At 41.5% G+C, this 12,147-nt stretch overlaps 1 protein-coding gene across 3 annotated transcripts in view; it reads right to left on the reverse strand.

The window, feature by feature from the left end:
* Positions 1 to 12,147, reverse strand: part of smek1 (SMEK homolog 1, suppressor of mek1 (Dictyostelium)) — a 108,264-nt gene that overhangs the window by 41,996 nt on the left and 54,121 nt on the right. For all 3 annotated transcript variants that reach the window (XM_041214332.1, XM_041214331.1, XM_041214333.1), the window contains exon 4: positions 2,427 to 3,044. In XM_041214332.1, coding sequence (XP_041070266.1) covers positions 2,427 to 3,044 — 618 coding nt within the window. The remainder of the gene's footprint in view (positions 1 to 2,426; positions 3,045 to 12,147) is intronic.

The following is a 12,147-nucleotide window of genomic DNA, read 5'->3' on the forward strand; positions in this document are numbered from 1 at the left end:
CAAAGGCATAGATAAGGGTTCACCAGCAGATGGACTGAGGTAGAAGCGGATCCAGGCATAGTGGTGAAAATAAGTAATGCTTGTAACGGAGGCTATGAGATTGGAAAGTAGGATGCTGACTTTACATTAAAACAAAGTAATCTCCCAATTTGAGGCAGAGATACAAAAATAAAATCAGTTACAAGGGAAAATCATTTTTACTGTGTTTCCCCAAAAGCAAGATGATTTGCTGCTAACTTCCTTTTTGGATACTGGTGCTCTTTTTAGCATCTAGCTACCAGAACAGTTTCACTGCTATTGAGATCAGGGCAATGTGACATGAATATTACAACTTTAAATGAAGTGCTCTGGCAACATACGCACTCTTGCAGTAATTGTTGTCTATTTATATATTATCTACTATGTAATATAGTATATAACACACACACAGACACACACACTCTCTACAGGTACAGTGACTCAAAACCAGCAACTGCAGAACCAAGTCTGTGCTGGATTTTGGGTCTTGCCAGCTTTCAGACAAAGGTTCCAAGGCATTGCACAGTAACTCTAATGTAATTAGATAAAGATTGGTAGCAATCAAGTCCAAGTCTAAGGCAGCCACACTGAAACTGGCTAGTGCTTTGATAAGACCACTTGTGTCACTGGAGCACTAGAGAAACACTCAAGGTTGAAGTTGCGCAGAGATGTGCAACTTCCTAAACTTTTCTGCATTGGGTCAGGTGAGGTCAAGGGTCAATCCGGCCACTCGGAGCACAGGAAACAACAGGTGCGCAAAACGGATAACTACTTGGCACACCATCGCGCCCTGCAGCAACTCCCTGAACAAGCTAGTAAGTTTTTTCATTCATTTGGTAGCAATTAAAACTTGTGTAACCCACTTAAAAAAATGTCTGTTTTCAGATAGCTGGATTTGAGGTACTGTGCCTGTATGTTTACACATATATGTACACACACACACACTTCGTCCCATTCTTCCTCAAACAACTATCATCATAACCTCTATTTCTTTCTCCCTCATGTATTTACTTAGTTTTTCCTTAAATGCATCAATGCTATCCATCTCAACAAGTCCCTGTGGTAGAGAGTTCTATACTCACACCACTCTCTGGGTAAAGAAGTTTCTTCTAAATAGCCTATTTGATTTCTTTGTGACAATCTTATATTGATGCCTCTAGTTTTGCTCATCCCCACAAGTGGAAACACTCTTTGTGTCAACTCTATCAAAGCCTTTCATAATTTTGAAGACCTCTCAATCACCACTTAGCCTTCCCTTTCACAGTTCTGGTATCATCCTTGTCAATCTTTATAGCATCTTCTCCAGTGCCCCTATATCATTTTTGTGACATGGCAACCATAACTGCACACAGTACTCCAATTGTGGCCCAGCTAAGGTGCTATACCATTCTAGAAATTTTAGTGTTATCCCTCTAGCATTTTGCTATGGACTTATTAACTTTTACCACAACTTTTGGTAATCCATGTATTTGTATTACAAGATTTCTTTGCCCCTCGACTCCATTTAGATTTTTATTTTCCAAGTAACATATGGCCTTAGTTTTCTGCATAAAATGGAATACCTTACGCTTTACTATGCTGAAATTCATTGGCCAATTAATGCTGATTCTGCAAGTTTATTAACATTGTTCTGTAATTCATTTCAGTCCTCCTCAGTGTTGCCTATCCTTCCAAATTTAGAAAGTGTTTTTAATTCCAAAGTCTACAACATTAATATAAATTGTAAACACAGTGGTCCCAGCACTGATCCTTGTGGGACCCCACTTCCCATTCGCTGGCACTCTGAAAGCAGAAAGTATGGGTAAATGGTATCTATTCAGTCTTCCAGCCAGCCTTCTAGCCACTTTGCAAAGAGGTTTGTAACAAATTCTTCCGGAAGTACCAAAACAATTTATACTGTGTTACTTTTTCTTCAAAACTTACAATGAACCTACAAAACCCTTTCCGCCGCTCCAAAAGCATCAACCACACCCTTTCTAAGATGGCCAGAAATTGTTAGTGAGGAAGTTTTATGTGGCTTCTCAATTCAGTTGCTATATATACAATGCAATAACAAATAAGGATAAATGTTAAACTAACTTAGTTAGTATACATCAGTGCGAGAGAAAGCCAAGAAGCACTTCTGGTGTGCTATTCTTATTAACACCTCAAATTGGTCTCAAAACTATTACAACTAGCAAGAGATGTAATTCACCATAATGTTACATGGCTCAAAATGGTCAATCCAGATAACTAAAGTCTGGAAGGACAAAAATCTATATTTGCAATGTTGGGTGGTTTTACTTCAGTACAAACATTCACAAGCACACTCAACTGAAACTAGTCATGACAAGAAAGAATATCAAATTCAATAACATGCTTATGTTATACTTGCTCAACAATTCTTCTGTCAGATGTTGAATGCTTACCTGAAGCATACCAACTATTTCAACTTTATTAAAAAAGATGAAGGAGTGAAGTGTTGATAACATGTTTTCCTCAAATACAGATGGTGTTGGTAGAACCATATCCTGAATATACTGTACTCTGTATGTCTGGTGGATTTTCTGTTTAAGTTCTGGATCAGAAATGGGAATCACTTCCTTAAACTTAGCTGTTTTTGTCAGAAATTCTCTGTGTTTTCTTGGCAGGGATAAAGAAGGATCATATTCTAGACATCCTATTACGTCCATTATACATTCTTCTGAAAACATGACTTCAAAAAGTGCAGTTCTATTCAAAAGGAAAATTCCCTTGATTATTTCGTACAAGTGGTGTAGTCCTTCAACGTTTTCCAAGTCCTCACACACGTGAAAGAGTTCCAAGAGCTTCTTAATGTAGCCCTCATTTTCCAGTGCAAGTGCAAGCTTCTCCCGCCGCAAGGGTGAAGGTAGTGATGTCGCAACTAGTTCTGCCAACTCTTCCAACCTGCTCAACTCACACGGCGGAAGTTCCAAACCCGGTGATGACATGTCATCGAAACGTTCTTCCTCAGACTCGTCCACAAGGTCCTGTGTGATGTCCACCGAGGGGTCCTTGCCTTGAACCTGAAAACAAACAAATAGGCAGAATTATTCTAATGCAAAAATGTGCCATCAGAATTTCTTTTCTGATCAAGTAATTTCACACAAGTGAACAACATTTGTTGTGACTGCGCTACATTTAAAGTTCCAAATATTAAAGAAAAATTTTCATAAGGTCTCGTAGTCAATTATACGAAGGCGATCACAAAAGATCAAGTTTAGAAATGACGTAGGCTGAAAAAGATAAATGAACAGCCCATCTCAAATATCACCTGTTTTCCAACACATAACAGAAGACAGTAAATAGTGGTCCTTACAATAGCTCCTCACCTATAAAAAAGGTAAAATCCTGCAGCCACCTGTTAAAGGTTAGATTCCTGCCAAAATGAACCACTGTATTCATAATTCTGCAGTACATATTGCAAAACACATCATACATGCATGAAAAGGGGCATGCTAAGCATTGTAATTACATTGAAAATTTAAATTAACAGCGCTAGTACATAAGGTGAACCAAATCCATTTCACCAAACAGTTGGCAAAAAGTTTAGATAGGAAATCACAGCGAAATTGAAAACCAGCTCCATGTCAGCACATTTATAGCAACATTTACAATACAAACCCCCTTGCATCATCTTTATGTTGAGCATTACCATCAGTTTCCAAGTGTAAAGACAACTCCAGCAAACAAAGCACATATCAATAAAATCTCATGTGCTGGCATTCTTTTATTGAATAGTACCCCATTGTGAAAAGTAATTAAACACATCTGTATGGAAGACGACTATAACTAAAGTATCACAAGTTCAGCTCATGTGTCACATGCTGGCACGGAGTTGTGCTTCCCACTCGTGAAGGGATACTGCGCTGGGAGTTTATTTCAGCAAATTCCGTCTTGGATCAGTTGTTCCCTACAAACCGTACTAAATTGCTAAAATGTGTTCATATTCCAGATACACAGAGAAGAAAGACAATCCTGTTTTGCTGTTGGCATTGGCATACTTCTGTTAATGTAGAATTACAAAGTCATTTTGTTGCATTTCTCTCCCTCTCAATTCTTTCCCCAAAGCAAATACCTGTGCACTTAGTCAAGTGCCTTATTCTATCATAGAACTGTACACATAAATAACATCAGGCCACTCCATTTCAAAAACTTGGCATGACACGCTACATAGAATCATGGAATAGCTACAGTGCAGGAGGCCATTCGGCCATCATGTCTGCATCAGTCCTCCAAATAAGCTTAATTCACTTAGTGAATTAATACCTATTAGTGCTATAATTAGTGCCATACTCCTCTTCTTGAGTTCTCTGCCTGAAGGGAGGCCCCTAGCAGTGTTTTGTCAAATAGCAGCCAAGTGCCGTGAATTTTTAAAAAAACTACAGGTAGGCCGAGGAGGTAGGTCCCGAGTCTACCTCAGCCAGAATGCGGATTGAACCGTGGGCTATTGGTGTCTAGCCAACCAAGCTAACTGGTCCCCCACCATAATCTTAGGACATCTTAAATTAATTCACAGCCAATGAAATGCTTCTGAAGTGCGGTTACTGTTGTAATGTAGGCAAATGCTGCAAGCAATGTGTGCGCAGTAAACGAGAGACGAATTACTAGTTAATGAGTTTATGGTCGCTTAGTTTACTGTTTTATCCAAAAACAATGCAGTACCCCCACTCCCCAAAGTGCAATAAATGTTTTTGTCAACCAAGACAACATGCTCAAACCCTAATGTGCCAGCTGAAGCTACAAACTTCTCATTCACAAGGGAAGATGCTGTCAACTGAGCCAAGTTGATAGTATAATTTCAAAAGGGGTTAATTTCTTAGCACCATTAAAGTATTTGTGTGCTACAAAGACTGCTGGTGTTTTTTGGTTCCTTTTTCAGCTCCTGAAAGTATTAACACATGTTGGAACAAGTGGCCATTGGCATGCTGATAGATGGCTATTCTTCGTGTGTGAAATAAACTAAATGTCAGCAAGTTATTGTACCGTGGCAGTATCACAGTTGACCCAGATCCCAGCTACTCAATATTTACCTTCCTTTAGGAAGCAACCAGGAGCAGAAATTCTGATCATTTTCCATGCAGGGGCGTGGAAGCAAAATGTAGCGCCCTTACTGCCTGGGATGAAATTTGCCAATTTGATATTAATCAGGGACTCAATCTAGTAGTTCTGTCTTTATGGTTCAGCTACTCAATCCCTTTACCAACTGAACCACCAGTAGAGTTAAAGTAGCCACCGTCTTATGACAAAGGCTCCTGAGCTTGCAGAGTTCCACAGTACTATGCTGGACGACAAAGACCAAACTATACTCAATTATGGCCTTGTATCAAACAAAAGGTTTAAAGACACAGGGAGGAGGAATCACTATATAATGACTAGACCATGGATGAAGAAATTTTAAAAATGGAATAGTATTTATTTTTAAGCTAACAAGGAAAAGGAAATAATTAACAAATTTGCATTCAGTATTTCCACACTTTTAAACCATCCCAAAGCCTTTTGAAGTTACTTAGCAAGTTCAGTCAATCAAACAGCTAATTTACAAATAGGAACCAAAAACAGCTATGCGATAAATATCCAGTTAACCTGGTTTGATGGTGTCAGCTGAGGATAGAGTACTGCAAGAACAAGGCTGTAATCCAGCATTAAAACAAATAAATAAAAGAAAAAGCACAAGACAAAAGGGCTGAATTTTACATGCTGCCATCCCACCACCTTCCTGCCCACCCCCCCAACGTACAGTGGGCACCCAAATCGGCGAAGTTCTGTCGAAGGGTCATGAGGACTCGAAACGTCAACTCTTTTCTTCTCCGCCGATGCTGCCAGACCTGCTGAGTTTTTCCAGGTAATTCTGTTTTTGTTTTGGATTTCCAGCATCCGCAGTTTTTTTGTTTTTACCCAAATCGGCAGCCTGCCTGCCATACATAAATGAACAAGGGTCAATTAGGCTCATTATCAAGCTAATTGACCCTGATATTATACTGCCCACGCCATACAACATTTGTCTTCGGCAGCAGGGCGGGACCTCAATTGTTAAAGTTAAATATTTAAGGAGTGGGAAAGAATGGGACTGCCGCTCTTCAAGGGCTGCCCTTTGCTGATAGCAGGACAGCCCCCCTTCCTTCCTACCCGCTTCCTCCCTTAATCTCATCCCCTCCCTCCCACTGCCTCTCTCCCTAACCTACCCTAACCCGGCCCAAGACTCCAGATTTACCTGCTCCAGGGATCCAAGGCCTTGGGGTCCTCTCTTCACTAGCAGTCCCAGCAGCGGCCATAGATGCCTTCCTGGCGCTACCAGAACTGCTGGAGCTGCCAGCCAATCCAACTGGTCGGCACTTCCAGTTGGGTGAGTCTTCCGCCCCAAAGATGGGTGGAAGTCCCACTCCGCCCTCGTTGATCAGCCCTGCAGTGCTTTATGGCTGTGGGGCAGGACGGCGGGAGCGTGTTCACTCCAAGCCGGTGTGCTTTTTGGGGGTGGGGGGGGGTTAGGCTGTCCAGGCCACATCCCACCCCCCCTTGTATTTACTATTCAGCCCAATGATAAAAAGTCACTACATCAAAAAAGAAAGGCAGTGCCAGAAATACTGCCTTGCATTGATTGGTTAGCACATGGTGTCAGAAGATGCAATTATAATTTAATTTAATTTAATAGTGGTCAGATGATAACTATGAACTTCTGTATTTAAAAATATAAATTTTAAATTAGTTCAGAAGATGTGCTCATACTGATACAAAGGATTTAAATAATAGGGGATACAAGTTAAAATGAGGGGGAAATCTTCTCCACACATAGCCATTAAAGTGGGTGCCACCAATGGTCAGAAGATGAAAATTAGGTGCATTAATAGAAAGAAAATGGATTGATAGAATTATATTTGCTCTCATTTAAAAGGGGCAGGTGGGTTGGACCCAGTAGTTTTTCTCCTTTTCCCAAAAATTCTCATGTTTTGAGAATTCCCCACAAACATGTTTTCAGTATCAAACAATGTGGACAAGGGAAGGGCACAATCAGGGCACCAGTAACTTTTCAACAGATGGAAGGAGGAAGGTACCTGGCACCGCATTCACACTTTTTTAAATATCCCAAAATGATCAGCCACCAAATGCCAAATCAAATACTTTCTTACTCTTGAAGTTGGAGAAGCCACTGCCATGACAGTTTTATAATTGTTTATCAGTATCTACAATCCCAGGTTAATGTAAACTCCAGACCAAACCCTGCCCCACTACAACATTATTATGCAACAGCAGAGCAGTTTTACACTGGTTACTGAAGTGATGTACTTAATTTCTCACATGGGGAAGTTCTCTATCTCGGTCATGTTGTGATGAGTTATTGTTTGAGAGAGGTAAATGAGCTGGTTGAAGGGCAAGTCAGTAGATAAAATACTTGAAAAAGTTGAGGACCAACATAGTGTTTTACTAAACGTGTTTACTTACGCACAGCATGGTTTTAAGTAAAGGCAAGCTCAGTATTTCTATAAACAAATCAATCAGTGGGGCTTTTTTGCTACTCTGCTATCTAAGATTTACTAATCATTTTCTCTTCATTGTATTTCTTTCTAAAGAAACATTGTGGAAACTATCAGCATAGCTACATCTCCATCTTTTGACTAGGTTGAGTCTAGCAGTTTCAGTTCATAATCACCACTCCATTCTTTTCAGACAGCACTGTTAGTATGAGTCTACTACTGCCATTTATATCTCCTCTACACCCACCTAACATTTTGTTTCTCCATTTGTCCCATTACCATTCCTTTTATCTTCTGCCATCATCACATTTGTCATTTAATTTCTGCTGCCAGCAGCCCATCACAGACCTTCCCTTTTTCTTCTTTCCGCCCCCACTGCTTTCTCAGCCTCTGCATTTGTTTAAAACCTGTTGCATCTTATTCTTCTCAGCTGTGATGAACAGGGGGCAGAATCTTCACACAAGGTGAGGGGGCAGGGAGAGTCAGGTGGGAGGGGGGGTGGGGGTGGGGCGATGTCCCGATGTTGGGGAGTTTTTCAGGTGGCCAAAAGGCTTGGGCAAGAAGCCAGACACTCACCGTAATATTGCCAGGAGACGATAAAGGGTCGGAAGGTGGGGCGGGGGGGGCCAATTAAGGAAGACAGACGGCCTTCCATGCTGCTAACCCAATCTCTGCAGACTCAGCAGTGCCACTGACAGAGGGGGCTGCTCCTGAGGTAGCGAGTGAAGCGTGAGGGGATCTCAATTTTTAAGCACCCATGAAGGGGTGGAAAATATATATTTTTTTGCCAAGGCCAAGCAGGTAGGCTGGAGTAATCAAAAGGGAAAAACCCTTCAGTGGCAGCATGGCATTCTGGGGGTTGTCCTTGCAGCAAGTAAACTCCTCCTTGGGCCATGGAGCCCCGGGCTCCAATGCCGCTTCTCCATTCCCACCCCATCCCACATACTTCTCTGGGAAGCCGCGGGTGGGGGGGGTGGTGGCTACCATCTTGCAGTCCCACAGCATCCCCACATAGTGGGGAGCAGCAGCACTGTTGGCAAAATGCCAGTGTCTGGGGGAAATGGCCTTAACTGGGCTTTCATTGATTAAATTGGCCACCTAACTAGTTGGTGGGCAGTCAAGCCACTGTTGAAGACGAAACTGCATTGAGGGCCCACCCTGCCATGGTTCCCGTCATTCTACTGGCCCACAACTTTCTCGCCCACCAGCTGGGAGGCAATAATATTTCAGCCATGTTTCTCTCCACAGATGCAGCCTGACCTGCTGAGTATTTTCCAGCATTTTCTGTTTATTTTTCAGATTTCTAACCTCTGCAACAAACGCTCTCTCTAAGTTGTGTAGATCCCTGGTCACTCAGCAATTGGGAATGTGCCATGCAAGGAATAAATAGCCTACACACAAGCAACAGTGTTTTTTGAGATGCGCACGTGCATGACAATCTTAAAAGGGACAAAAGCAAAAAATTGCGGATGCTGGAAATCCAAAACAAAAACAAAAATACCTGGCAAAACTCAGCAGGTCTGGCAGCATCGGTGGAGAGGAACACAGTTAACATTTCGAGTCCGCATGACTCTTCAACAAACTAAGGAAAAATAGAAGAGGGGTGAAATATAAGTTGGTTTAAAGACGGGGGGGGGCGGGTGGTGTTGGGACAAAAAGAGCTGGATAGAGGGCCAGTGATAGGTGGAGATAACCAAAAGATGTCACAGACAAAAGGACAGAGGTGTTGAAGGTGGTGATATTATCTAAGGAATGTGCTAATTAAGGGTAGAAAGCAGGACGAGCAAGGTATAGATAGCCCTAGTGGGGGTGGGGTGAAGGAATCAAAAAAGGCTAAAAGGTAGAGATAAAACAATGGATGGAAATACATTTAAAAATAATGGAAATAGGTGGGAAAAGAAAAATCTATATAAATTATTGGAAAAAGCAAAAAAGAGGGGGAAAATCCGCAAGGGGGTGGGGATGGAGGAGAGAGTTCATGATCTAAAATTGTTGAACTCAATATTCAGTCCGGAAGGCTGTAAAGTGCCTAGTCGGAAGATGAGGTGCTGTTCCTCCAGTTTGTGTTGAGCTTCACTGGAGCAATGCAGCAAGCCAAGGACGGACATGTGGGCATGAGTGCAGGGTGGAGTGTTGAAATGGCAAGCGACAGGGAGGTCTGGGTAATGCAGGGAGGTCTGTCTGCAAGCATTACCCAGACCTCCCTGTCGCTTGCCATTTCAACACTCCACCCTGCTCTCTTGCCCACATGTCTGTCCGTGGCCTGCTGCATTGTTCCAGTGAAGCTCAACGCAAACTGGAGGAACAGCACCTCATCTTCCGACTAGGCACTTTACAGCCTTCCGGACTGAATATTGAGTTCAACAATTTTAGATCATGAACTCTCTCCTCCATCCCCACACCCCCTTTCCGATTTTCCCCCTCCTTTTTGTTTTTTTCCAATAATTTATATAGATTTTTCTTTTCCCACCTATTTCCACTATTTTTAAAATGTATTTCTATCCATTGTTTTATCTCTACCTTTTAGCCCATTTCGATTCCTTCCCCCCACCCCACTCCCACTAGGGCTATCTGTACCTTGCTCGTCCTGCTTTCTACTCTTAATTAGCACATTCCTTTAGATAATATCACCACTTTCAACACCTCTTCGTCCTTTTGTCTGTGACATCTTTTGGTTATCTCCACCTATCACTGGCCCTCTATCCAGCTCTTCTTGTTCACCCCCCCACCACTTAACCAGCTTATATTTCACCCCTTTTCTATTTTACCTTAGTTCTGTTAAAGAGTCATGCGGACTCGAAACGTTAACTGCGTTCCTCTCCACAGATGCTGCCAGACCTGCTGAGTTTTGCCAGGTATTTTTGTTTTTAATCTTAAAGGGACCATGCACTGCAGGAAATGTACTGCCAACAGCAAAGTAGAGAGAACAACTTTTTTTCCCAGAATAGCAGTATTTTGCTTTTGTAAATTTCTACCTTTGCTTCCATAGAGGATAACATTTCATTTGGCTGATGGTGACATTTTATTTTATTTTTATTTAATTTTAAATTAATAAGGCCAATGAATACTGCAGCGGTGCAATGTTTTACCAGCATTTGGTGTAAATAATATTCGGCAATTCTTAGGATATTCAGGAAGCACTAAGGCATTCTTGGTAATGAAAACTGCAAGTAAACAGTCCTAAAAATAGCCATTGCATCATTCTGCACAAACAGCACCATTGTGTTATCTCAGGCTTTTAAAAAAAAATGATCAAACGTATTCCTGCAGCAATATTAGGCCTTGTCATTTGTTTTCAGCCCCCTCCCCATCCCCCCTCTAGCTGCATCCTGATCCTGGATTTAGAATATGGCAGTCAGTTGCAGTCAAATCTGTGCTTTTCCAGGGCAAAAACAGAACAGATTATTTGTTGCCAGGAAACTTTTGAGCTTAATCATAAAAGTAATTTTAGGAGCTATGTATAATGCAAATAATGGAGCAAAGTGCAAAATATTGCTGAAAAAAAAAACAGGTAAACACTCCTAATTGCTACCTCATGGCTGTTGGATGAGAAGACCAACGGGCTTGCCTGCAATGCTTCCCACAAAGTGTCAGCAAGCAGGGCTATCAAGATTCACAACGGAAGAATGGCAATGTATTGGAGGACGGTAGTGTTTGCAGAGCCAGCAGGAGAGCAGGAAACTGGTGGAAAACAATACCCAAATTGTCTATTGACTCAGTAACGTTGACGTGTGAAGAAAACATGTACCAGATATTTGCCGATTTTACAACTGTTAATTATAATGATTTGACAACGAAAGTAGCGACACAGGTTAATCAGACTATTAAAAAAAAGCAAACAGTATCTTGGGACAGAATTGAAAAGCAGCCGAGTTGCATTAATTTTCTGTAGAATCTTGGTTAGACCACACTTGAGAGTATTGTGCATAGTTCTGGTCAACTTATTATAGGTAGAATATAGAGGTGCTGGAACGTGTGCATAAAAGGTTTACAAAGATAATACCAGAACTGAGTGATTATAACTATAAGTGGAGATTAAACTAGCTGGGGCTCTTCAGAAAAAAAAGGATGAGCTGATAGGTTTTATAATCTTAATGAAAAGATTTGGTAGGTTAGACAAAGAGAATATATTTCCATTTGTGGGAGAGTTCAAAATTAGGGACCATAAGCACAGGATAGTAACTAACAAGGCTACCCAGAGAGTGGTTACAACATTAATAGTTACTACAAAGAGTAGTTGAGGTGAAAAGCAGAAGCATTTAAAAGGAAATCTGGATGAAAACTCAGGTGAAAGCAATAGAAGATTTTACTGCCAGTATCAAATGAAGTATGGTGGGAAAAGGCTTTTGTGGAAGTTAAACACAACTGCAGATTAGCTCACAGAATCACAGAATTGTTACAGTGTAGGAGGAGGCCATCCAGCCCATCGTGTCTGCATCTGCTCTCTGAGCATTTTAACAGTGCCAACCTCCTGCCTTTTCCCTGTAGACTTGCACATTGTTGCTATTTAAGTAATCATCCAATGCCCTCTTGAATGCCTCAATTGAACCTGCCTCCACCACACTTCCAGGCAGTGCATTCCAAACGCTGTCTACTTGCTGTGTGAAATAGTTGGGCTGAATAGCTTGTTCCTGTGCTATACATTCTGTGTAATTTT

This window comes from Carcharodon carcharias, chromosome 20, assembly GCF_017639515.1.
Source record: "Carcharodon carcharias isolate sCarCar2 chromosome 20, sCarCar2.pri, whole genome shotgun sequence".
NCBI classification, from domain to species: Eukaryota; Metazoa; Chordata; class Chondrichthyes; order Lamniformes; family Lamnidae; genus Carcharodon; species Carcharodon carcharias.